The 26,516-nt window shown below is 34.0% G+C and overlaps 3 protein-coding genes and 1 long non-coding RNA gene across 9 annotated transcripts; 3 read left to right on the forward strand and 1 right to left on the reverse strand.

Annotated features, from left to right (window-relative positions):
- Window positions 1–504: 504 nt before the first annotated feature.
- Window positions 505–8,459, forward strand: LOC147394760 (polypyrimidine tract-binding protein homolog 1-like). Of its 6 annotated transcripts, none has more exons than XR_015181301.1 (10): window positions 505–865; window positions 3,490–3,699; window positions 4,755–4,817; window positions 4,937–5,010; window positions 5,132–5,227; window positions 6,604–6,661; window positions 6,740–6,844; window positions 6,936–7,017; window positions 7,588–7,832; window positions 7,915–8,056. XR_015181301.1 is itself a non-coding variant. In XM_086453170.1 (10 exons), exons 1-10 carry the CDS (start codon window positions 680–682, stop codon window positions 8,281–8,283), a joined length of 1,356 nt encoding a protein of 451 aa, XP_086309296.1. In that variant the 5' UTR covers window positions 505–679; the 3' UTR covers window positions 8,284–8,459. The 6 variants fall into 6 exon arrangements, 5 of the variants coding, with proteins under 5 accessions (XP_086309296.1, XP_086309301.1, XP_086309298.1 ...); XM_086453170.1 differs by having other exon boundaries at window positions 7,588–7,700; window positions 7,915–8,459; XM_086453175.1 differs by having other exon boundaries at window positions 7,588–7,653.
- A 2,496-nt stretch (window positions 8,460–10,955) lies between these two features.
- LOC147394761 (chlorophyll a-b binding protein 4, chloroplastic-like) lies at window positions 10,956–13,604 on the forward strand. Its single transcript, XM_086454405.1, has 3 exons — window positions 10,956–11,263; window positions 12,158–12,573; window positions 13,360–13,604. Exons 1-3 carry the CDS (start codon window positions 11,064–11,066, stop codon window positions 13,497–13,499), a joined length of 756 nt encoding a protein of 251 aa, XP_086310531.1. The 5' UTR covers window positions 10,956–11,063; the 3' UTR covers window positions 13,500–13,604.
- A 1,978-nt stretch (window positions 13,605–15,582) lies between these two features.
- On the forward strand, window positions 15,583–19,815 carry LOC147394762 (HNH endonuclease). Its single transcript, XM_086454478.1, has 4 exons — window positions 15,583–15,991; window positions 18,402–18,440; window positions 19,273–19,357; window positions 19,510–19,815. The coding sequence occupies exons 1-4, from the start codon at window positions 15,614–15,616 to the stop codon at window positions 19,590–19,592; spliced, it is 585 nt and encodes a 194-aa protein (XP_086310604.1). The 5' UTR covers window positions 15,583–15,613; the 3' UTR covers window positions 19,593–19,815.
- Window positions 19,816–21,698: 1,883 nt separating this feature from the next.
- Window positions 21,699–22,624, reverse strand: LOC147394763 (uncharacterized). The gene is made up of 3 exons (XR_015181887.1): window positions 22,331–22,624; window positions 22,188–22,243; window positions 21,699–22,092 (listed from the first exon to the last, which is right to left on the reverse strand). It is a non-coding gene; the product is annotated as an uncharacterized LOC147394763 (long non-coding RNA).
- Window positions 22,625–26,516: the final 3,892 nt, after the last annotated feature.

A 26,516-nucleotide genomic window follows, 5' to 3' on the forward strand; every position in this document is an offset into this window, starting at 1 on the left:
TGCTTCTCTCCACCCTTCATAAACCTACTTATTTCAATCTTGAAACCACAAGAATAAGAAGAGATTTTTGAAGAAGTAATGAAATTTCTAGAGAAATTTAGCGATATCTCCCTTCGAAATTGGCAATATTAGGTTTATCCCTACAAAATACATGATCATATTTATCCATGGACTAAAATTCAATTTTTCTTATTAGTTATAAAATTTTGATTTTATTAAAAAAAAAAAGAAAAAAACCCTTCAAAAGTTTAAGTTACTAAGTTAAATTAAGAATAAAACCAAAACTTTCAATTGAAAGAGATATTTCAAAGGGAGTAGATATCACTAAAATTCTCTAGAAAAAATATCTTTTATATCATTTCATCAGTCTATGAGAGTAGACTGAGGTCAAGGTGCATGTCATCAATTTGAAAAAACATTTGGTGGTTTTCTCAAATATTCTCCAAAATATGGAGGGCTATCTCTAAATTACCACAAAGAGAAAAAGCTTTTAACAAACCAAGCTCCACAATCCACGTAGAGAAGGAGAACTAGCTGTCGATTATCTCTGAGTTATCTCTACTTTCCGCTCGAACCCTAAAACAACCCCTAAATGCGAACAAAATAAAACCTCTCCGGATCTCTCTCGTGCGAAACCCTAGACGTTATTGAATTTACTTGAAACCCTAATTCCAGATTGATGTCTTCTGCTTCGGGGCAGCCTCAGTTCCGCTACACACAGACGCCTTCGAAGGTTCTCCACCTCCGTAATCTTCCGTGGGAGTGCACAGAGGAAGAACTCGTCGAGCTTTGCAAACCCTTTGGAAAGATCGTCAACACTAAATGCAATGTTGGCGCTAATCGAAACCAAGCTTTTGTTGAATACGTGAGTAATTTTGTTGTTCTTGTTTAGGGTTTGTAATTTCAATTATTGTTGATTTTTGTTATTTTGATTCATTTTAGGGTTTTAGGTCTTAATTCATGAGTTTATTTTATAGGTCAAAGAAATTTAAGATAGCTGAAGTGGAATATTTAGGTCTTCTTTATTGGGATCTGCACGAGAGATTTCTGAAACTTTGTTAAGATGTTCTTACATAGCTGAACAATACAGTAGATCTGTTTTATTAGTTTACTATCGAGAAACATAATCTATTTTACAAGTTTATGTTCCTGACATAGCAACATCGGGTCTTGTGGGTCGGACAACTTTGGGAAAATTTTGAAAAAAAAAATTGGGAAAATTTGGGGTTTATGATTGTTCTGCCCCCCCACACCCACACCCACACCCACCACACACACACACACACACACCAAAAAAAAAATGATTTTTCTAGATTATTCGGCAATTAATAGAAAAATTGCCGATTTTCCACAATGATTGGCCAAAATTTCTCAAATTTCTGATCAACATCATTAAAGACATGTGTGAGGGGGAAATAACTAATATATTAACAATTAATGAGAAAAAAATTGGGAAAATTTTGGGGAGTAATGATTTTCTGATTCCCCCACGGGGCATACTCAAAATACTCTCTTGATGTGGCATGTACTAGAACCATAGATCTTTTTTCCCTTGGGATACACAGCTGCACATTTATGGAGATGTGCAGATGTGTATCCCGAGGCAAAAAACTATGGTACTAGCACATGTCACGTCAAGAGAGTATTTTGAGTATTCCATGTGGGGGAGTCAGATTATCACAACTCAAATTTCGGGTCTAGGATAGTCACAAGGAAAAAAAATCGAGAGATTTCTCGAAATTGGCAATATAATTTTTTTTTGACAATTTTCTAGATTAATCAGCAATTAATTGAAAAATTACTGATATTTCATTATGATTGGAGATTTTTTTAAATTAATCGTCAATTTTCCTCGAATTGTGGATTAGCATCATTAAAGACATATATGAGGGAGGAGTAACTAATATGTTAACGATTATGATGAGACAAGTGAGTTCCTAGTTGTAGTGAATTTCCCTCATTTGAGGGAGGTCCTTTTATATATGTTATTTGCAAAGTGATCATGAAGTTTGGTTCAATATTTTCAAAAGCTGTTGGAGGAATTAACCTTTTGGAGGGATTATGCCTCGAGTCTTTAAGGAAAGGTTTCATCCCTGAATGGATAAGCCTTACTCAGAGAGGCTTTTAAAAGGTTCACAATCACGCCTCACATTTAAAAAACAGTGGTTTGGGTTAATAAAACTATGGAGGGATTAAATGCTTTATTAGACGGCGGGGATTACTGTAAAAGAGATATTTGATGCCAAATGAGATGCTTGCTAGCATCGAAGGGCATGATATAATCTGAGGTTGTTCCTTATCTAGGTTCTATTATCCATAACAAAGAGAATATTGAATAGATTGCTGCCTGTAAAATTAGAGTTGGGGTGCTAAAGTGGAGACGAACTTTCGGAGTCTCTTGCAACCATCACTAACTGTTAAATGAATTAGATAATTTTATACAACAGCCGTATACCTAGCTTTCCTTGATGGAGTATTTTGGGCAGTCGATAAACATGTTCATTGGATGAGTTTAGCGAAGACCATGATTCCAAAGTGGATGAATGGAAATAATAAAAAAATTGAATGAAAAAAAGCATAAATTATGTTGTTGACTCCAAATAGTTGGGACAGGCATTATGAATGATATCCTTAGTACTTATCAAAAAAAAAAAAAAATGATATCCTTAGTGACAATATGTGAAAAGTCTTGAAAATATGATTGAAACCAGTGTTTTGAAAAGTTGGACCTGACAGATGGGTTGATAAAGTTTTCAAGAAAAGTCAGTTTGGCTCATAAAGATCCGGTAATTAAAAGAGAATTGGAGGGTTTTCTTGGCTTAAAACATTATAATTAACTCATGCATCCCATTTTTATGAAAGATAACCTTATACATATTTGTATCCTTGGTTTCAAGCAATGAAAGGTTTTAAACTGGTTCGAGTATAAGCAATTCTATGTGTATCCATTGGTCATGATAGTCGACAAGCTTCGCAATCCTTTGGGGCATTTGGTTAGAAAGAAATGCTAGAACTTTCCAAGGAAAGGTGAAATCAGCACAAGTGTTGACAAGATAAATTCTCGGGCTCTTATTGTTTTGGTGCAAAATCTTTAGAGAGTTTAGAGGGGTCTTTTTTGAGGATTTTTTTGTCCCGGTGGGAGTTCATTTGTAGCATTGAAATGCCTTAGTGGTCATTGTTCTTTTGATGTTTCTTTTTGTATTTCTTTTCCTTTGCGAGGGTCATCTCGACCTCCCCTTTTGTTTCTTTGCCTTGTCAATAAAAAAAGAAAAATAATAACAAAAGGAAATTTTTTTTGCTTGGGTTCATCATTTTTAATTTCAATTTTTACCATTTGTTTGAAGATGAGCTGTTCCATGTGTAATTAATTTCATGCTCGGGTGAGTGAAAATGCCTTAAACTTGTTCTATAAAATGGGAGTTTCATATTCATGTATGTTGCTCGAGCCATAGCTGTATTCTTGAAAAGAGTTGGTTCTTCATTTTGCAGGCGGATCTGAATCAAGCTATTTCGATGGTTTCATATTATGCTTCTTCCTCAGAGCCAGCACAAGTTCGTGGTAAAACTGTATATATTCAATACTCAAATAGACAAGAAATTGTCAACAATAAGACCTCTGGAGATGTTGCTGGGAATGTCTTGCTGGTGACAATTGAGGGTGTTGAAGCTGGTGATGTCAGCATAGATGTTATTCACTTGGTAAGTTATTGATTAGAAATCTTTTTAATACGTCCGGGTACCCTTCAATTTGTATTAAATGTAACAAACCCTCGGTGATCCAAGTGTAGAAAAACGAAGGTGTACAAAAAGGGAACCTTTTCATCTATACAATTTTTGTTCAGGCAGAAGTGATTTTGCACATTACTTGCTCTACTTTGACTTCTGGTTGACACACTCTGCATGGATCAGCAGGTTCGTGTTAACCTGGAGAAATTCTCGTTGTCAGCGTACTGCATTGGGAGAAATATCACGTGTATTTTGCTTATCTCTTTCTTTTGACCATTCTGTTCTAAGCTTTGTGTACATAGAGTATCATAATAATGGTATTTTCTTCTAACTGCTCTTGACCCATAATGCTTAATTCAATTTCAAGTTATAGAACAAATGAAATCTATGGGAGTTGTTTGTTGTTTCAACTTCCAGTGCTTTCATTGAACGTAATGGACTCCTTTATGTGTTTCTGTTTAGATGATTGTTGATCTACCATTTGTTAAATGTGTTACCACTTTCCATAGCTATTTTTTAATTGAATACTTTTGATTTATTTAGTGTCTTACAATGGAACTGATTTAGGTACTTTTGTTTGGAGATGGCATTGTGATTAGATTTGCGATGTTCTTTATTGATGTCAGTTGTCACTAATGGTGATTTTCATTCTCATTTCTTTCTTTCATTGGAGACGCTGAAAATATAATCTTGTGCATTCTATCATGCTTGTACTGGCAGGTGCCCTCAGACTTTAATTGGGATATGTTGTTATTCTTGATTATGTGATATTCTTTATTGATCTCGGTTGTGCCACTCATGGGGATTTTCATTCTTATTTATTTCTTTTGTTGGAGAAAGTGAACATACGATCTTACGCATTCTATCGCCTTTACAATCTTGTGTCATGCTTGTATCTACTGGTGTCTTTCAAACTTTAATTGAGTTATGTGGTACTCTTACAAATTCTTACCAGTGTCTAAAATGGTTGCTAATGGTGTATTTATTTGACTCGTAGTTCACATGTATCTAAGAAAAATGTGTTTCAGGTATTCTCTGCTTTTGGGTTCGTGCACAAAATTGCCACATTTGAGAAGGCTGCTGGTTTTCAGGTCGCATGTCTATATACTCGGAAGTTCCATTATGAAAATTCTTGATACAAACTCTTTAGTTTTACCCTAATCATTTGTGCTAATGCTATGGTATGGCACATTTTTTTTTTTTTTGGCAGGCACTAATCCAATTCAGTGATTCTGAGACTGCAGCTTCAGCACGTAATGCATTAGATGGAAGAAGTATACCCAGGCAAGCTTTTATTCTTTACTTTTATTTTATGGAATTTGATTTAACAATTTTAGTTTTGATGTGAAAAATGTGTATATTTCCTGGTTTGATATGTGTCATCTATGTATTATAAAATTTTCAGGTACTTGCTTCCCGAACATGTTGGATCGTGCAACTTGCGTATATCTTATTCTGCACACACCGACTTAAATATCAAGTTTCAATCTCATCGCAGCAGGTATTTGATATTTGTGATCAACCCTTCAAAAATTGCAACATAGAAACAGGCCCTTTTTCATCTCTCTCTCTTGAAGGGTTCTGGTTTCATCCATGAAACCATCCTATCTTTCCTTCTACCTCTTTTCAATCTCTTGCCACTTCTTTTTTTCTTTGGTTAACTGTTTCTTCTCACCGTCCAAATAACAGAACATGGTAGTGGGTTTCATTTATATGTACATCTCTGTTTTGTTTAAAACATCCAACAGAAGAAATATTTTTTTTACTTAAAAAATATGGGGGTATATACTTCGTTATTTTTTCCCCCTTTATTTTATCTTCTTCATGTAATACATATTCTTTATTCCTATAAAATAAATTAATTAAGAAATGAATTACTGGATAATCATAAAAAAGGCTGATATGTGAAAATCACATGCATGCATGCAAGGTCATTGACAGCTGATGTTGTGGCCACTGAACTATCCCATTATCATTTGTATTGTCACTCATGACCAAACCATCTCAGTCTTCTTTGGCTTAGTTGATCACCTATTAAGGCTACTACATTTTCATGCATGTTTTCATTTCTAATTGTATCTTTCAAAGTCTTTCTGTTCATCCACCTCTACTTCTCTTATATTTGCTTAGCTCATTCTTTGAACATGCTGTTTCTTGACCATTCAATATTCAGCTCTATCAAGCATAGTCATTCTTAGTTCTGTCTTATAAAATTCTCCTATTAAGTTGACTAGTCTATGGGAACTCCAAGGAAAATCTGCTTTTTATATTAAATAATTTCAAAATTGGTAATAATTAGAAAAATAAGAGTTGCATTCATAGACCGATGTGGTGGTTATCAGTTAACTTGTAAGGCATATAATTTTTCCCCTTTCTTTTTTTAAGAACCTAATGTTGTTGGTCTTACTCGGGCGGATTTGCAGTGGGTGCAATTTCAAAATCTATAAGGATCTTTGAGCTGTTGCGACAGATAACAGCGGCAGATAAAAAAATTCGTCGCTATTGCCCCACAAAAAAATTCATTCTTAGTTGCCCCCACGAAATTTTTTCCACTCTCAGTTGCCCTCAGGTGGGCAAAAAAATCCTGGCTCCGCCCATGGTCTTACTTTCCTACTCCAAATGGGTGTTTATGGATGGTAGTATTAGCATTACAAGTTGTGAGGGTGTTTTCCTACTTTTATGATTCTTATCAACGCATATTTCAAAATTTTACCACGATATCTGAAATGACCTTCCAAATTTTTCTATATTTCCACAAATTGATTAAAAAAATCCAGGAATATTTTCATTCTGAGATTATTATGATGTACACCATTGTCAATATTCAAAGTCTTGGTCCTTATAAATATGTGTGGATATGGTTTGATGATTTTGTAGGGACTACACAAACCCTTATCTTCCTGTGAACTCTTCTGCCATTGAAGGAACAATTCAGGTAGGTTTCTTTATTTCCAGAACGTCCAGTGCATCTATTTATTTTTATTGTGACTAACAAGTGATTTTTTTTTCCCAGCCTACATTAGGTCCTGATGGAAAGAGGAAGGAACCTGAGAGTAATGTACTTCTTGCTTCAATTGAGAATATGCAATATGCTGTTACTGTGGATGTTCTTCACACGGTAAAGATTGTAATATTTTTCTTGCACGGACTCCCTTTTTATTTCGTGTTCAACTATATTGTCATAATGATGTGTGTTTCACCTATTTCAGGTATTCTCATCTTTTGGTACTGTCCAGAAAATCGCCATATTCGAGAAAAATGGCGGAATGCAGGCTCTAATTCAATACCCTGGTAGGATTTTCCCCCGTTATTGGATGAAATTCATCTATCAATTAAGATGTTTGGCTCTTTATCTGAATTGATCAACCTCTTTTATAGTGTATGAGCAGGGAAGGATTTACCGTGGGGGCACTTGCCCCCCCCCATCCCCTTAAATTTAAAAATAAATAAATTATATTAACCTCTTTGATAATTTGATATATTTTGAGAGTTTGCCCCCTTGCCCCCACCCACTCAAATTTTTGGGTTTACTAGAACTCTTCAATTTTTTTGATATTTGGCAGTTGGCCCCATCCCTACTTACGACATTACCCATTTTTTCTCTCATGGACTAATCAGAAATGACCTAAATGCCCTTTTCTACAACTTCTAACAAAAAAACCATAATTTTTTTTACTCAATACCACTCATCTTCATGTTCTTCAACCTTATCGGGCAATTATGGTTTGCCTCCTCTACAAGAAAAATCCTTGGTCCGCCCATGTATGAGTTTATTCTTTGTGCATGAACAGCTTGTCTTTCAGCTGCTAGTTTGTTTTTTTTTTTTTTAAGCTTAAACCATTTACCTGTTAATCTTTTCAGATGTCACAACCGCTGGGGTTGCCAAAGAAGCTTTAGAAGGACACTGCATCTATGATGGTGGCTATTGTAAGCTTCATCTGTCATACTCTCGTCATACTGATCTCAATGTAAAGGTATTAGTGTGAGTTTTTTGAGTTATATCCACGACAAGAAAGACGACAAAAAATAAAATAAAATGGTTTCGGAAGAGAACATTTGAGTCCATTATCAATCAGAAAGAAACAAAACAATTGTTCACCGTCAGTGTATGATTCTTTCACTGGAATCTTTGATTTTACACAACGTAATTGTTTTCTTGAATTTAACTACTTTGTATGCTTCCTATAGGCCCACAATGACAGAAGTAGAGATTACACGATTCCAGAATCAGGTTTGCCTCCAATGCAGCAAGCCCCAGCTCTCCCTACTTCAATGTACCCTGGGAATGAATTTACAGGTGGCATGCAGGCACAAGTCCAAGATGGACAAATGACGTCGTGGGATCCGAGCATGCAAGCGGGCCGATCAACTTTTGTCTCTGTTCCAAGCACATTTCCGGGTCAAGCATATGCACCGTCCACCCACCCTGCATACTCCACTGCTGGGACTCCTCCCGGGCACACACCTCATCATCAGCCGGACCAGGGTTCTTTGGGTGGGGTTTCTCAGAGAATGCCTCAGCATGGTAGTCAGCCTCCTTATTACGGCCAACAATGAGAATTACAACAAAGGTTTTGATACCCAGATTGTGATATGTAATGGTTCGGCTCATTTTATTTCTCACTTTGTTGTGTGGCCGCAATCTTCTTCTACCCTGGAACCCAGGATACCAACTTTATTACCTTTTGGGTGCAACTACATTATAAAAAATAAAAAAAAAAATCTCATTTTCATGGATGGTGAGTTAGTGTGGTTGATGGTATTTAATTTTTCTTTTGAGAGGCAAGAAGTTGAAATAACCAATTTCAATGATTTCTATAGAGAGATTAAAATTTTAGAAGACTAAAAATTGATATTGGTTTGTCTGACAACACGTCTGCTGATTGGAGAAATTGTAGAGATGTACTGATCAGCATTAAAAATGTTAGCTCAAGAAGATGGTTGTTTCATTTGGTCCATTTTAGAGAAATAGGTCTACTTCAGATATGTGGCAGCCTTGCTTAGTCTTGTAGGGGGCAAAGTAAATACTGAGATATTTTAATACTGTGATGGGGGACATAAGGTGGAAGAATAATGATTTTTCTATCTCTAGAAAGTCTTACACTATAGTGGGTCAATACTCAGCTGACGTGGTATGGACATGTAGTCGTTGATTTTTTCGTGTGTATCCCAAGGAAAACAAAATTATGAGTCTGTGTCTGTGCCACATCAACCGAGTATTGATCGATTGAAGACTTTCTAGTTAGAAAAATCAGCACTCACGGTGAAAACAGGAATAATGTGAGTGAAATAGTACAGAACTGGGTGGCTATAAAAGTAGTGGAGAGTGATAGATATTGCGACCAGAGAAGAAATAAGACTTTTAACATTTTTTTCCCCTTAAATATAATCAAAGAATAATGATGAATGCAGGCGATGTTGAAAAATATCTTTTTTTCTTTTTATCTTGATGAAAATGATCTATGGTTCTGTATTCTTGCCACATCAGCCATGTACCCAATTGTGTGCATTCATCACGGCTCGTAATTAAACTGTCTACCCTTAATTTGTATGCTATTTCATTTTTGGGGCTGTGAGGATAATGTTTTGGACGATCAAACTTTTACATTGATGATTCTCCCAATCACTGTTACTACGATCAGTTTATTCTCACATTTATAATTTTATGAAAAGGCATATTAAGACATTTTGGTCGAGCTTGCTTTACATTGAATATTTCTTATCGGTGACGATTGCTGTAAAAGAAAGTCTTTCGTAACATTTCTAATTATATAAAAAAGTTTACTTGGATTACTTCTTTTGGAAAATTGTTCAGATTCTCCAAAATTAAATTGATTTTTTAATGAGGTTATGTTACAATGGGGTGATTTTTATGACAATGAGGTAAAATGACTCCATAGATGATTGTAGAATCACCTAAAATAAGGAGTTAAAATTGGCTCGATGTATGGTTTAATCACGTAAAATGAGCAAGTATAGGTTAACTCACTTATCGAGGGTGATTATTTATTTATTTTTTGATAAGCAACCGGCGGTGATTCTATGGATCAAATAAGTGTTAATAAAAAAGGTCATTATTTTCAGATACCCTAACTTAGGTTGTATAGAGAGAATAACATAAAGTGATTGAAATGCCCTTATCTTTAATCTCTAGATAGTATCCCCAACCATCTCCCTTCCTTTCTAGAAAATCGGTCATCTTCATAGCCATTAACAGAAAACTCTTGATTTTCTCTTAGATATTCATCATCTTTAAACTTCTCGACCTTTCTGAGAAATTAGTTTTAACCCATTCATCCTTATTTTTAACCCATCATTTTCAATCTCTCCTTAAACCTCTTTTAAAATAGAATAATGATAACCTGACTCCCCCTCTACTCTCTCGATATGGCATGAGCATAGAATCATAGTTTTTTCTCGAGATACACAATTGCACATCCTCATAAATATATGAAATTGTGTGTCTCGTGAAAAAAAAAAAATCTATGGTTCTATCATCTATGCACATGCCACATCAGGAGAGTAAAGGGGGAGTCAGAAAATCACGGTTTTTTAGAAATCCCTTGATGTTTATACCCAGACAAGCAATCGTCTTCTACCGACCCTTAAATCTTCTCCATTCTTGAGGTTTGTTGGTTGAATGAGGTTGCATTTTCAGGTTGAAGAGTCAAATATATTTTTATTTTTTAATGGGTAAGCTGGACTTGAACCACGACCTCAAAGTTGTCGTGTGGGGAAAATCCATCACTACACCTCTTCAAAAATCCTATCTTGCTATAGTTTTCAAGTTTGAAGAAGATAAAATCTTAAAGGTACAAGATTAAGAGGTTTTATTGATTAAAAAGAATCAAGGAAATTTTGTTAGAGATTAAAGATGAGGATCTTTAGGACATTTATTTTACTCTCTCAAAGAAGACGAGGTCAAGGGAGGCATGTCATCAGTTCGAAAACACAGGGAGTATTTCTAATATTGATCAAAACTAGATGGGCATTAATTGGATACCAAAAATTCCATACTCCCAAGGATTCTCCACCAATCAATTCTCCTCAAAACAATCTGCCTACGTGGCAACAAATGGGACCCACCAGATCTTTTTCTCACCAACAGCATCAAAGATAGAGATTTGTGGATATGGCAACAAGATAACAAGGATAAGGATCAGAAGCTCCCATTGGTCAGTTTATCTCCAAAGTAGATCTCAACTGTTGGATTACCAACCATTGAACTGAAATACAAAAGGACTCACCAAAACACACATCAAAGAAAAAAAAAAAGAAAAAAAAAGAGCATCCCTTGCCTGAAACCAATTTTCTTTGCCGGAATTTAGATTGGAGAGATGACGACAGTCGCGACACAAGCTTCTATGGCCGTTATCCAGCCTTGCGCATCGAAAACGAGGTTTCTCACTGGGTCTTTTGGCAAACTTACTAGAGAATTCGCCGTCAAAACGACGATGAGGCCAAGTTCCTTCAAAATTGAAGCCAAGAAGGGTGAATGGTTGCCGGGTTTGACCTCACCGGGGTATCTCAATGGCAGGTAACTATTACGCCGACCTTCAATATGTTAAAAATTGAATTTGCGCTGATAATTTTGAATAATGCATTTTATGAAATGTACGATGTTAAATAATAGAAGAAGTAGTTCTAGACAGAATGAAATGGAGGAAGTTAGCTATCCCCAAATCTTTGGGATATGACTTTGTTTATATTGTTGTTGTTGCATCCTATAAAATGTATCGGCCCGACTATAATTTGCAACAACATGAACAAATTAATGGTTCTTCTTTTATCTTTCGATTTTTTTTTTTTAGATCTTGAATTGAGATCTTTAGATTCCATTGAAATTATATGTCGAACCAATTATGGTTATGATCATCTTATCAAATTGATTTTTGGCTCGAGTACTGATCTTTTAGGAAGAACTCATTGAATGTTTAAGGACGGAGCCAGGATTTTCTTGTAGAAGGGGCAATCTATAGTTGCCCGATAAGTTGAAAACGTGAATTTGAGGCGAAAATTAAATGATTTTTGTTAGAAGTTGAAGAAAATGATAGTTAAGTCACTTCTCATTAGTCTATGATAGAAGACCTAAGTTAAGGGGTAGGGGCAACTGCCAAATATCAATCAAATAGAGGGGTTAAATAAACCCAAATATCAAACTCGAGTTTAGAGTTAGAGAGTTTATATTGCCACACCAGCTTTCGTTTATAACATGCCAATTAGTTAAATAAATAAAATTGTAGGTACAATTTAAAAGGGTGACAATATAAGCTCTCTAGATTTATTAATAGATTTCAAAAATATTATCCATATTGGATGAACAAATCCCAACCAACTTTCAATACTAATTACAATTTTAGAATAAAAGGAATTATCCATGACATTGCTTTCTTCTTCTTTTTTCTAACGTTGTGTTACTATCGATTCATAGTCTCCCTGGGGACAATGGGTTCGATCCTCTAGGACTCGCCGAGGACCCTGAGAACTTGAGATGGTTTGTCCAAGCTGAGCTCGTTAACGGGCGATGGGCCATGTTGGGTGTAGCTGGAATGTTATTGCCAGAAGTTTTCACCAAAATCGGAATAATCAATGTGCCCGAATGGTATGATGCAGGGAAAGCCGAATACTTTGCATCATATTCGACCCTATTTGTCATCGAGTTCATTTTGTTCCATTACGTAGAGATTCGAAGGTGGCAAGATATAAAGAACCCAGGAAGTGTTAACCAAGATCCTATCTTCAAGAGCTATAGTTTGCCTCCTAATGAGGTTGGATACCCCGGCGGCATCTTTAACCCACTTAGCTTCGCCCCAACTCTCAAGGCCAAGGAGAAGGAGATCGCCAACGGTAATATATCACCCCACCCTCGTTACTACTTGATATCTTTTCCTTAATTTGATTCTAGAATTCGATGTTACTTTTGTTTTGTTTTGTTTTTTTGTTTTTTGTTTTTGGAGAATAAAAGTGGTTTTCTCATATTTAGAAGTAGAAATCTGATTAGAATCAGAAATGAGACATGACCCATTTCTTACACTTTTTTGGTAATTTATTGGGTTTTTGAGCTTAAATGATGTTATTGCTCTTGAATGCTTATAATATTTTGTTTCACAACTATACAGATAAGGTTAATTAATCGTGATTATTATTCTAGATTCTGAAATCTGTTTCTTGGATCATATTTTGCTCATAATTTGATTCTAGAATCCAATGTTATGTTTGGTTTTAGATTATAGAAGCAATTTTCCTATATTCGGAGTCAGAAATCAGCTAAAATTAGTAGCGAGGCATGACCCGTTTCTTGTGATTTTGGAATCTGGTTCCCACTACTCTTGTTGGGTATTAAACGGACTTTTTTTTTTTGCACTTAAGTACATAATGTTTCAAAAAAAAAAAAAATTGTAGTCAAGTGAGGTATTTTCGAAATCAATTTTCATAACCTGATTCTTACAATCCAAAATCAAAATCTAACAATCCAAACCAAAAGCCCCTAAAACTAGTTAGATGTTGAAATTAAGAAACTCAAGTAGAAAGATCAAAATATAAGATACAGTTAAGAGTTTGGTAGTAAAAGAAAGACTTCAAGAACTATGTAAAACTTACTGATTATCTTGTTGGGTTGTGTTGCATTTACAGGGAGATTGGCTATGCTGGCATTCTTGGGATTTGTGGTACAACACAATGTGACTGGAAAAGGACCCTTTGAGAACCTCTTACAGCACATTGCAGACCCATGGCACAACACCATTGTCCAAACATTCAGTAGTGGTGTCTAAATCCTATTGAGATTGTTGAATGAAAGAAGATTCTATTTCTTCTTTTTTGAATTGTAACCTCATGAACAGTAATGGGCTTTGAGTGAAAAAGAAAATTTTTGATGTGTAGTGGAACTAAGAAGACATCATTCCTTTCTTTCCATCTACTTTCACTTCTAAGCTAATGTAATTTGTATTCTTGAATTAAAAGAAGACATGGCTTTTGATAGAATTGAACCAAGAAACCTTATTCGCTTATGTTATGAATTTGGAGATTCCTGTTCAATTCAATCACGAAGAAAAAAATCAAAGAAAATCAAGAAATAAATCAGAGAACACCAAGATTTATGTGATTCGACAACGATATCTTAGTCCATAGATAGATCCAATTTTCTTCACTAAGAAATCAAATGAGAACAATACAAGAAATGACCATTCAAGGTTTAATCCAAATCTACTGTCTTAATAAATGGACCTAACCCAATCCAACCCGAACCATCTTAGCCAAAACATTGTGGGCAGGGATTTGAGGAAGCCCAGTGCGTTTGCACCTTAAATTATGGAAATCAATTTGAAAGGATAGGGTATCTCAAATATGGTTGTAAGGTATCTCAAACATGATTTTAAGAACAAGATTTTGGGATTGGATTGTGCTAGTAGAATCCATTTTGAACCAGCCGATTTGATTTGATTCGTTTGAGTCAAATCTCATTTTTCATTCTAGCTTGTGCAAGTTGAATTGGACTTGGCCACAATTTCGAAAACATGACGCCAGATCATGGTGTTAAAGCTCAACTGAGGCAAGACGGCATTGGAGGCTATCAAGTGAGTTTTCTGTTGTGAATTCATCACTTTCTAGTCTTGTCTAAAAAATGGTCCATTTCTCTAAGTTTTTGAAGAACTTGCTTGAGTCAACTATTTCTTTTGAAAAAATCGATCAAATTGATTGATTGAATTGGTTTTGGCATTTTTGGTATGCGTTAAAGATGTTTGCGACTAATAAAAAAAAAGTGAGATTTTGTTGTCGTGGCATCTATGTCTAGATGCCATGCGACAGGTGTAAACACATTCTAAAAAACTTAGTACTGATAAGATTTGAACCTAAGTATCTAGTATCATCACTCAAAGACTTTACCAACTAAATTATTATTGATGTAGATTGATTTTGTTGAAGCAAAGGTAAGTCCAATTATGATGCATATTGTTGAATGTTAGATAGTCAAGAAGCATCATGTGAACAAATCAAGTGTGGCAAAAAGGGGTACAGCTAGTCAGAAACTGGTGGGGGCAATTGCCCCCACATAACTTTGAGACACCCTTATATTTTCAACTAATTACATGCCTCATTTGCCCCCACACCCTCACCTCCCTCCAATCCCCCTGTCAATTTTTTATTGATGACATTGCCTCTTGGTCGGGCCTTCTCATATACTAATTGAAAATCACCTAAATATCCTTTTCTTCAATTTCTAATAAAAAATCTTTGAATTTCTCCTTAAAAAACCATTGATCTTCAAGTTCTTCAACTATACAACCAATCATAATTTGCCCTTACTACAAGAAAATCCTAACTCCACCCTTGGTGGCAAAAATGAAAATGTTAGTATGAATATGTAAAATGTACTAAACAAAATGTAGTAGTTCTAATATGCGGTTAAGTAATATAAAGTTGAGTGAGATGACTTGGACATGTTCAACGAAGATCATTACAAACCTAGTTAGAAGAGAAGCGAAAAGATCCAAAAGAAAGTGGACAAAAATACTGAAAGCATATTTGAATTCACTCGAAATGACAAAAGACACGACTTTAGATGGAATAGAACCATATAACATAATGCTTTGGTTTGTCGGAACTCAACCAAAAATCAATGGGTTTGTAGTTCGCTTAATTTAATGAACCCAATACAAATCGTACCACGAATTGGTTCTCTTCGTACTGTTTCGTGATTCGGACTAGTAATCCTTGGGATACGCCTTGTAATTGATACTTTGTCCAAACAAAAGAAATGATTCCCTAAGCCACTTATAATAATATGACTCGGACGAATCAAATCGGTGTGATCGGTAGCGAGACAAGGCAAGACACCGGGTTTGTAAACCAGTCTCCCCTAGTAACCGTTATCTGCTAAGGTAAGATGAGGCCGAGAAAAGAGGGGAGAAGAAGCGGTACCTCATCTTCCAGTCCTACCAGGACCGGAGTCGACTCGAGAGGGTTCGAGCGGAGACCATCTACGGTTCCTCGAGTCGCGTCTCTTCGCGAACGTGAATTTGTGACCGAAGACATTAATGGGTTCGAAGATCTACGAATCTCCCCCGATTACAGAAACCCTAGTAACCCTAGAAGTTTCCCTTACGGTGTGAAACAGCAGTGCTGGGAGAAAGCTGATAAGATCAAAGGGCGGGACCCAGATCGTTGGAGGCGCGACACGCTTGGAAATATCGTGTTTCGGAAGCTCGTTGGGTGCCCGGGTTGTCTCTGCCACGATTACGATCACATTTTGCCTTACTCCAAGGTTTCAAAAATTTCCCCTTTTATTTTTATTTTTTTGAGGATTTATATTGAGTTTCTTTTGCAATTTTTTTACTTCTTGGGTTGATGTTATTGTTAAGGTTTGGGAGACATAGTGGAGTGGGTTTGCTTTCAATTAAAAAAACAAAAAAGGGTTTGCTTTCATTGAGGAGATTCTGGCACAAAAATTTCTTTTATGTTGCTGACCCAGAATGACATAGTTGGTCGATTTTGTATCTGGAGGCCTGAATCGATTGTTTCATCTTGTTTTTGAAGTTAGGTTGTAATTTCTTTTAGTTTTTGTGAAGTGGGTTGCTTTGATTATTAATTTTTTATTTATTGGAAATATAAGTTACTTTGATTTGGTGATAACGTTAAGAACCTAAACGAATACACTAAAAGGCCTAGAACTGTTGGTAGGGGCGGAGCCAGGATTTTGCCCGCGTGTGGGCAACAAAGAGTGGAAATTTTTTTGTGCCGAGCAAATAAGAGTAATTTTTTTTAAGGGGGCAATAGTGGTGGATTTTTTTATCTGCCGCTGTTATCTGTCATAATAGTTCATAAATTCTTTAAAGACTGAAAATTCTTGTGGGTGCAAGTGCCCCCATTGCCCCCACTGTAAATCTTCCCCTGCTTGTTGGGATGCATCAAACGGCGGTTTTCATGCTGGGCGGGGGGTTGTAATTTCTTTCCGTTTTTGTGGAGTGGGTTGCTTTGATTTGGTGTTATTTAGGAGTGCATTTTCATGGGTAGCTTGCCTTGGTGAAAAGGATCGAACTAATAATCACCTAAATGTTTTTTTTTTTTTAAATTTAAAATTTGTATAAACACCTAAGTGTTAATGTTGTGCAAAGCTAAGTTATTTCTCTTTGGTCATAACACACCACCCCGTTTGGCATCTAGTGCCTGCGGTGGCACACTTCATCTATTACCCTTATGTGGCAACATGCATTCTGGTACCTTTTCCTAGACCCCAGGTAGCCCTTGTCAAGATCAGGTGATCTAAAATAGTATAGGAGTAATAATAAATTAATCATACTTGTTTAACTATAAATTCAAACCAATGAAAAATTGTAGAGAATGAATTGAGAGAGCACACACTGAATTTATGTGAAAAACTTCATAATAAAAGATTTAGGAGAACAAATAAAGTTCCAAGGCAAGACTGCTTATCAAGGGATTTACCCAGCTGTGAACAGATAAGAATGGTGAAAGGAAATTAAAATTTAAATGCAGAAATATGGTGATGTGGGGAGAAATGACTAGCTGCATTAAAAGAATGGCGGAAAAAGAATTCTTAGAGAATCTAAAAGGAAATATAATTAGAAAAATTACTCACAAAACGGAACTTGGTACTAAAGAAGGGCTATCAGAGAAACAGGTCGTAGAACAAGACATGGCCATAAACTAAAACCAAAGAAAAATTAATTCGAAATCCCAAAGGGATGGAGGTCTCTTAAATGGTTAACTCACATACTAGGGGACTTGGTCAAGAATGAAACTAAGTCCATCTATTACGAATAATATATTGAATGGAAAAGGTAGCTTTGATTGAAAGAAATTGTAAAAATGTAAAAAATGGAAGCATGAAAGTAGTAATCAAAAGCATAAGATAAGACTTATGACGACTTATACAATATCTTGGTACAAGAGAGAATGAGAAAATTATTCACAAACTAGCAAAAAAGAGAGAAGAATTGAAGACCTAGATCAAGTTCGATGTGTTAGAGAGTTGGAAGATTAGAGATCTAGATCAAGTTGGATGTGTTAAGACCTAGTAAATTTCCTTTATATTGTTGTTAGTTTTTTAATATGAACATAATTCAACCATTTTCTTTTGGGTTGAGCTATTCCATTGTTTGGCATTTGCTCTTTATGCAAAAATGGGATGTTTTGTGGGGGACATGAGGTATAGTTACTGTTTCTTACATTATTAGTAAATGACCAGATGCATTAAGTTGGATTTCTCAGGAGAGTCTGTGACCACTATTTTCCCTATATTTTAGTTGTTTGGTTGCTAGTTGAATTTCTTGGCTTTATGGAGAGAGTAAATATGCGTGCTCTTATAGATAGGTACTCATTGGAGATAATTTTTGTTTGGCCACTTTTTGGTCATAAACCACAATGGTTACAGCAACTCTATCTTTCTAGATTTGGAAATCCATAATTATATTGAGGTTCTGTATTGGATGTAGACTTTTGATTGATATGTATGTTAAGTTGATCACTTGACTTTTTTTTCCTGATCGATAAAGTTGATTACTTGATTGGATTCATACAAGTACTGCGTCTGTTTACGGAAACGATTGAGTATACCCAACTTTCCTAGACCTCTCCCTAATGATTTGCTTGCTTGCTTATTGCACATTGAGTCGTAACATTGGGATTCTCTACTTTTTATTTTAAAATTTCAGGGGGGGAAGAGCACTTTGGAGAATTGCCAGGTTTTACAGGTACAGAGTTTCATCTCCTTTATCCTGGTATCTACAACCAATTATGTTATGGGGTATCTTGTTTTGTGGTACTCATACCATTAAATATGCTGATTTTTGTATTCCTGTTCTTGTTTTAATTTCCTTCGCCCAATCAAAATATATTTGTTATTTCTTTTTTTATATTTATTTAAACTGTTTGACTTAACATTTAATGTTTCAAATATTCAATTTATTTTAAGAACTTTTACGATGTAATTAATTGCACTAGGTGTTCTTCCAATGCATTATAATGTTTCAAGTCATTTAGATGGTACAACAACATTGTTTTCTAGAAATTTGCTGGCTTTGGCCATCATATTGTTCTCGCATGTCGGACGCATGCCAACATACTTTTTCAAACAAATCGTACTAGTTGCAATATTTTAGTCTCAGCTATTATTGGTATATATATATATGACTTGAATGTGTAACAGCTTATATAAATCCATTCTTTATATAATTGTATATTTAACATGAAATAAATATTTTATAAGATATCTCTATACGAATGGAATGATGTGTCTTACACTTGACATCAGTGTCTGAAGGCTCCTTTTCGTGTTTATATTATAAGTCTTGACTCCCATTTGAGGTGGGACAGTAGTCCTACCATACCCACTCCTGATTTAATTATTTATTTACTTTTAAAATAATAAATCGTCTAGAATATGCTATTAAAACTATATCAGAAATCATAGATAGTTGCGAAATTTCATATGGGGGTCTACATTGACGATTCATGATTATTCAATTTGCTAATCAGATCTTTCTAAGATGATGTATGATGTATGTAACTCTGCTTATGCTACAGGCAACAGTTAATCGATCAAAGGGCAATCGTACTGAGATATCCAGAGCTGATCTCATACAGAAGAGCTCTTACTGTCGTGTTTCAGGTACTCTCAAGTCTCATAGAATTTGTTAAAGCCCTCCTCCCACACTTTGATTCTAATATAACTCGGTTTATAAATCAAACCCATTTCATTTTTTTTTTTTGTGCGGATTTATTTTCTTAATCGTCAACGTTTGGTGTTTGAGCAAATTGCAGGGCGTGACATGGATCTTCTTGAACTCTCGGCCTATGGAAATGTTCGTCGCGGTCAAGACTCAGGAGGTTGTAGTATCCAATGATCGAGAATAGAGGTAGTAGCACCCTCATTTGATGTAAACTAAAGCTTTGAAAAACCTGAAACCCATGTTCGAGGAGATGAGACGAGATCTCTATACACCTATCTCTGCCCCATTACTTTATGATTCAGATGATAAGCATTTTTTTTTATAGATTTGGGATGAGTTTTTTAATGTTTTAATATTAAGCAAAGATTTAATTAATAAATCAGAGTAACGTTATTTATTCGAGCTTACCTCTCAAGCTTGCAGCACATAATCATAATTAGCTTCCAATCGCCTATTGTGGGCAAGCTTTCATACTCAACGAAGGTCGGTCGTCTCAAAGGTTAATAATGGTAGCAATTTTTCTGAATAATAAGAGTGAAAAAAAAAAAAAAAAACAATTTTGATTAATAAGCACAATTAGGGAGATGTATATTTGTTGATATAATTTTTTTTAATTTACTACTAACTCCTCCAAAATTTAAATACATCTTGTGAGGTTGTAAATTCCGTAAATATCTTAAATATTTTTAATTTATAGGTAAGTCCTTCAAAGTTTACAAAATTGTGTGTGAGGGGAGGGTGGGAGAAGTCCTTCAAAAGATCTTAAAAAATAGAAAAAAAAAATTATGAATAACTCCTTCAATGTTTAAAAAATACCGTTTGGGGCAAAGACTTTAATTTTTTTTTTTTTAAGTAGTTCCCTCAAGTTTCGGAAATTCTTGTGGAGGGCTATTGCCCCCACTGTAAATCGGCCCTTGGATGTAATTCTTGTGGATTGGAATTGATTTTTTTGATCGGGAGAAAAATTGAAACAATTCCAATCATAAGATTCGAGTCATGCTGGAGTGACCTCAAGCTGGAACCTCATATCACACTTCTTGATGTGAAAGTAGATAGGAATCATATATGCTTTTCACTTGTATCTCGATGAAAAGTATTCGTGGTTCTCATACACTTACACGTCAAGAAGTGCGATATGAGGGTCCAGCCTGAGGTCACTTGAGCATTACTCTTCAAAATATTTTAAGAGAATAAATTCGTTTTGACCATATCATCTTCTTCCTTGTGATAAAATCTTAAATTCAGAAAATAAAACTTCGAATCACAAAGGAACATAGTGAAGAATTTATCTCAAACAAGGCAATTCCAATTTTTATTAGTGAATCATTCTACGTAAGAACGTTGTTTAGGAATATCCTTTGGCTATTCGATTCGACAATGGCTTTAGGATTGATGTGTGCTTGTTATATTGTAATTAGAAGGTGGTTCATCATTAATTGGACTAGTTTTGGTTCATCAATTGGACTAGTTGTGCAAACGCGCACGTATTACAAAAATTAGGATTTGTACAGGAATTTCATTTTTTTAATAATTATTTTTAAAATTTTAATACATTACAATAAAAAGAACCTTACCTAACTCAGTTACCAGATGTTGTGGATTAAAATTCCGTTCCTTTGACGAAAATGAGCTTTGATAATAATGAGTATAAATGTAAAAGTGGATGTATTTTTTTTAATCATCTAAATTTTGATGTTGACAAACACTTATTTAGCCTTCTCTCATTATAATAGTAAAAATTATTATGTCGATAATATAATTAAAGCTATGTTTGTTAATACTTCTGAAAGTCTGAAAATTAGCAATCAGATTTCAGAAGTTTCATCCAGTATCCCTCATCGTTGATTCAAAACTTCTAATTTTCGATTATGAAATCTGAAATCTGAAATCTGAATTCTGAAACAAAACAAATGAAAATAAAATTTCTAAATTTTAACGGTGGACGACATCCATTTAGACATCAGAAGCGTTACTAAACACACACTTACATAAGGTTGAATTGTATATGTTTTTGTTAATATGGAATCCTTAGATCAAAAACCAATCTTACAAATAACCCATATGGTAAATAATTGTTTTTAATGAAAGAAAAAAAATGGTAATCTTTAATTCCTCACTTGATGGTTGATACAAAACAAAAATGAAAAAATTGGATTCTTCAAGAAAATAAAACTTTTGAGAAGAAAATCTTTAAAAGAAATTGAAAATAAAATCTTGTACTTGAACTTGAGAAGCAATGAAAAATACAAATGGAAATTTATGAAAGAAAAAGTAAAAAAATAAACAAAAGACAACATATTCTCATTCTTATTAGGTCCTTAAAGATTACACTAGGTAACTAACCTGTACCAGCTACACCCTTATTGCCTACACATGCATCCCATTAAAAAAAACTAAAAAATGAAAAAAGAAAAAAATTAAACAAGTCATGATTGCAAGAAGACTCCCTCATGGGCTTATAGCGTCTTACACACCACGCGTCTTTGTTTATTAAAAAACATAAAAATCACCCCAAAAAAAGAAGAAAAATAGACTAAAATTTTAAATTTCAGTGCCTTTTTGGAGTGAGAGAAGGAGGAGTGGTCGGATATCCGGCTCTGGGGTTGGTGTTTGCTCCTGGATCTTCATAATCCATCACTTGTATCATCTTTCTGCTAGCTTTCTCTGATTTTTTCTGGCAAAAATTTAAAATAAAACCCCATAAAATAAAGCACAATTTTCAACAAAACTGCTTAAAGAAGAAGAAGAAGAGAGAGAGAGAGAGAGCACCTTTAGTGCAAAAGTAGAATCTTGTTTCTCAATTATGGATAATTTTCTCCCAAATCCTACAAATTTAGAAGAAAACATGTAACAGTAAGAAAACATATAACAACTTAAAAAAAAAAAAACAACAACAACAACAAGAGCTGTACCTTGGGAGAAGAAGAGAGACAGAACAGCTGAAACAATAAGAATCCTAAGAAAATAGGATCGACCCATAATTTCTTTTCAGATTTCTGAGAAAGCGTTGGCTTTGGAATTCTCCAAATCTTAGCTCTGGAAATTTTCAATCTCTCAAGTCTAGAATAGAAGTAGTCACAAAACCACTACTGGTTTTTGATACTTAGATCTCAGAAATTTATTGCGTGCTTTTATGAGTAGTTGGGCACATCGCAATAGATATTGGCACTTATAGAGGGGACAGAGCGAGTGGAGGACTGGAGGTGGATATCTCTATCTATCTTTGAATCCAGAAACAGCCTCTGTTGGGTAGATATCTGTAAAAAAACCGAAACCGAAACCGAAATTGTGGATCGAACCCGATTCTTATCCGAATCGTTTCGAAACAAAATTGATTCGGTTCGGTCTTAATTTTTGCAAATCGAATTGAACCCGAATCCAAAACCCTTTGCCCAACCAAAATTTTATTTTTTATTTCGAAAATGTTGGGATATGGGTGTCAATGGGACAGTTCTGGCTTGGTTCCTTAGAAAATTTGAACCATAACCACTATTTTTTTACGGGTACTCGTCAGTTCTGATTCTCAAGAATCGAATGTGAAAAATATTACAAAATCTTTATAATTATTTTTACTTCTAAAAATTAACATATTATCTATCAAATAACATATAAATGACAAAATAAATCCGTTCTGGGTATCCATCACATAAAACCTAATCGTTTTGATTTCTATCAGTTTGGTTCCATATTAGATCCAACTCTATTCAATTCCAATAAAAACAGAATTGGAATCAGGGTTTATGATTTCAATTCCAAGTAAATGGATACCCATTGACATCCCTATGTTGGGATTTTTTAGATATTATATTTTTCTATCATTATAATAATTTATAAAATTGACAACTATTTTATAGAAATAAATAGTTTCCAAATCAATCATAGTTTTGTTTTTCTATCTTTGTACAATTAACAACAAATAACTATTTTATGGTAATAAATAAAAAATCTTTAGGTGATTTTGATATACCCTCCTACATTTTGATGAATATTAGAGATACCCTCTCACATTTTCAAATTGATGACATAGATCCCTTGGCCGTTGTCATTAATGAGGGACCAACAAAAGATGATGTTTAGGTGAATAAGTACTTGTCAAAAGACTTAAATACCCTCACACTTTGAAATACTTCACACTAATTTCATCCGTGAATCAATGCTTTTTAGATTTATAGAAATACTCTCATTGTTACTTCATTCATGAATTACTTGAGGAAAATTAGTTGAGTGGTCATGAGCCCACATGGACTGCCAAATTGACAAATAAATTCGTCAATTTATAAAGTTATTTAAGTCATATTATATTTAAAAAAAAATGGTAGCACAGGAATTGCCATGTTGGCAAAATAATAGGTCAACTAGAGGGTCATTTAGATTAAATCGTTAAAAAATAAAATGTTGTAATCTTGATCAAAGACAAAAAAATTTAATTTTTTTTAAATTTGAAATATGTAAGATTGTGGCATTTTATCATCTTTTTAGTTGTCACAAATATATGTGGTTGGGAAATCTCTCCCCCAATCTTCAAAAAGATCGAGTTGACTCATCTTGAGACAATTAATATGGTACAACTCAAACTATTAGAAATAGTTACATTATTTACATATTTAAAATTTTAATTAAGATTATTAATTTTTGACTAGAAACAAAATCCTCACAAAAAATCAGTTTAATCCGAAATTTTTAACCAATATAAGACAAAACAATTCGGCTATGGTATAGTTGCCCTTATTTGGTCTTTCCACTACGCTAATTGGCATACAACCATCCTATGCCAGACAACCACAATAACATGTTTTTTTTAACATAAATTAAGTTTTTGTTTAAATAGAAACACAATTAAAACAGAAGTACAATTAAAACACATAGTTGTTAGTCTAGACTAACATGACTACCTAGTAAGATTTCAAATCTTACCAACAGTTGTTGGGCCCACATGAATAACCACATTGTCATTCCAACACCACAACACTCTAAATTTCATGGAAAAACTTTGATTAAAAAAAAAGTAAATAAAAATTGATTTTTTGGATTGATCAATGGTGTTGAAAATTGACAGTAACTTACCTTCCAAATTTAAAAATAAAATTTATGGTGAAAAATAAGGTTTTTCTTTTTGTAGAAAACTTTCTTTTCAAAGTTCTTAGATTTTTGTTACGTACAACTATGTGACATCGAATCATGATTTTGGATGACACAAGATGATGGGGTTAGAAAATTTCCTTACTAACTTAGAAAGGAAAGTGTTTTTCATAACATATTTATCTTTTCCAACTTTTTTTTTTTAAAGTTAATGTTCTTTGCAGGCTACAATTTCATAGTTGCATCAGATTTAATAAATAATTAAAAAAAAAAGAATGGGTAATGAACTTTCAAATTTTAAATTAAAATCCTAGGTGTAATTTTATATATATATATATATATAATTTTAATTTAAAAAATGATGCAAAAACTTGAGAATTTCAACTATGATCATGATTTTGAGATTATCTTTGCTTGGAATGAGACAATGAATTGATCCTAACTCTTCTATATTGTGTGATTCATGCAAAGAATATATGGATAATGATCGATTTTCTCAAGGTTTTAGTATTTATGAAAATAAGCGGTTGGAGATGATAACAGACTTTCTAAAAAAGAAAACTTAAGACTTTCAATCTTACACCCTAAATCTGACGTTTCATACCAATTTTAATATTAGAGATTTTGATTGTTTTACTAAATTTTAAGTATAAGGGTATTTTAGTCTTTTGACAATCCCTTATCCTCCCAAATGTGAACATGACTTAATTGGAAGGATATTTTAGTCTTTTAACAAGTAGTTATTCTCTTAAAACGTGATCTGTTGTTGGTCTCTCGTTAAAATCAACAGTCAATGGATTTAAGTCATCAATTTGAAAATGCGGGGGATATCTCTAATATTCATCAAAAGATAGGGGGTATGTCAAAATCACTCAAAATCTTTCTATATTTATAATTTATATAATATGTGAGAAAGTAACTATTTTATTGTAATAAATAGTTGCCATATCGATCATAATTTTTTATTTTATTTTTTATCTTTATAATTTGTACAATTAACAACAAATAACTATTTTATGGTAATATATAAAAAATGTTTCTATATTTATAATTTATATAATATGCAAGAAAGTAACTATTTTATAGTAATAAATAGTTGCCATATCAATCATAATTTTTTTTTATCTTTATAATTTGTACAATTAACAACAAATAACTATTTTATGGTAATAAATAAAAAATCTTTCCATGTGAGAAAGTAACTATTTTATAATAATAAATAGCTACCAATCAAGAAAAAAAAGGTAATAAATACTTAAATAGTTATTATTATAATTAAAAAATTCTAATTTTTGTACAATAAAAAATTATTTTTTTAAAGTTAAGAAAATATAATTTTAAAAGAAAACCGAATCGAACCAAACCAATACTAAACCCAAAAATTGTCTTCGGTTTGGTCTTGATTTTACATTTAATATAAACCCGAAGCAAATACGAACCCTAATTTTTTGGTTCGATTTTGATCTTAGCGTAGAGTCGTGCTGAAGTGGCCTTAAGATTGACCTCAATTCGCACTTTCCTGATGTGGAGGTGCACACAAAATCATAGATGCTTTGTACTTATATCTCGATGAAAACATCGATGATTCGTACACACCTCCACGTCAGCAAAGTGAGAAATTAGATCTATCTTCTAGGTGACTTTAGCAAAAATTAAACCAAACAAGAAATTTGGTTCGGTTCGGGTAGACCCGAATGTACGTCCCTAGTTTTGGGTGTGTGAAATCGTGAACTTGCTTTTCTTATTTTGATATATTCGATACTTATCAGGTTGGCTAACTGCCACGTCGAACATTCTTTTGGGCCCACCAGTTTGGCCGAACGCACTAGGCTTAAAATTTTCGCTGGACCTTTTTACCCTCAAAATATGGTGGAGTTTTCCCATATTGCCCATCGAGTGACGTTTGATGTTACTAGTTTTACATGCTAGTGATGATAGCAGATAGCAAGAGATGGGCCTAACTTCATGAGTATGTCCGTATGTGGATCAAAATATCTGTGCCATATGGCACAAAATGGA

The sequence above is a fragment of the Akebia trifoliata genome, chromosome 9 (genome assembly GCF_017979445.1).
Source record: "Akebia trifoliata isolate Shusen 1 chromosome 9, ASM1797944v1, whole genome shotgun sequence".
Taxonomy (NCBI): domain Eukaryota; kingdom Viridiplantae; phylum Streptophyta; class Magnoliopsida; order Ranunculales; family Lardizabalaceae; genus Akebia; species Akebia trifoliata.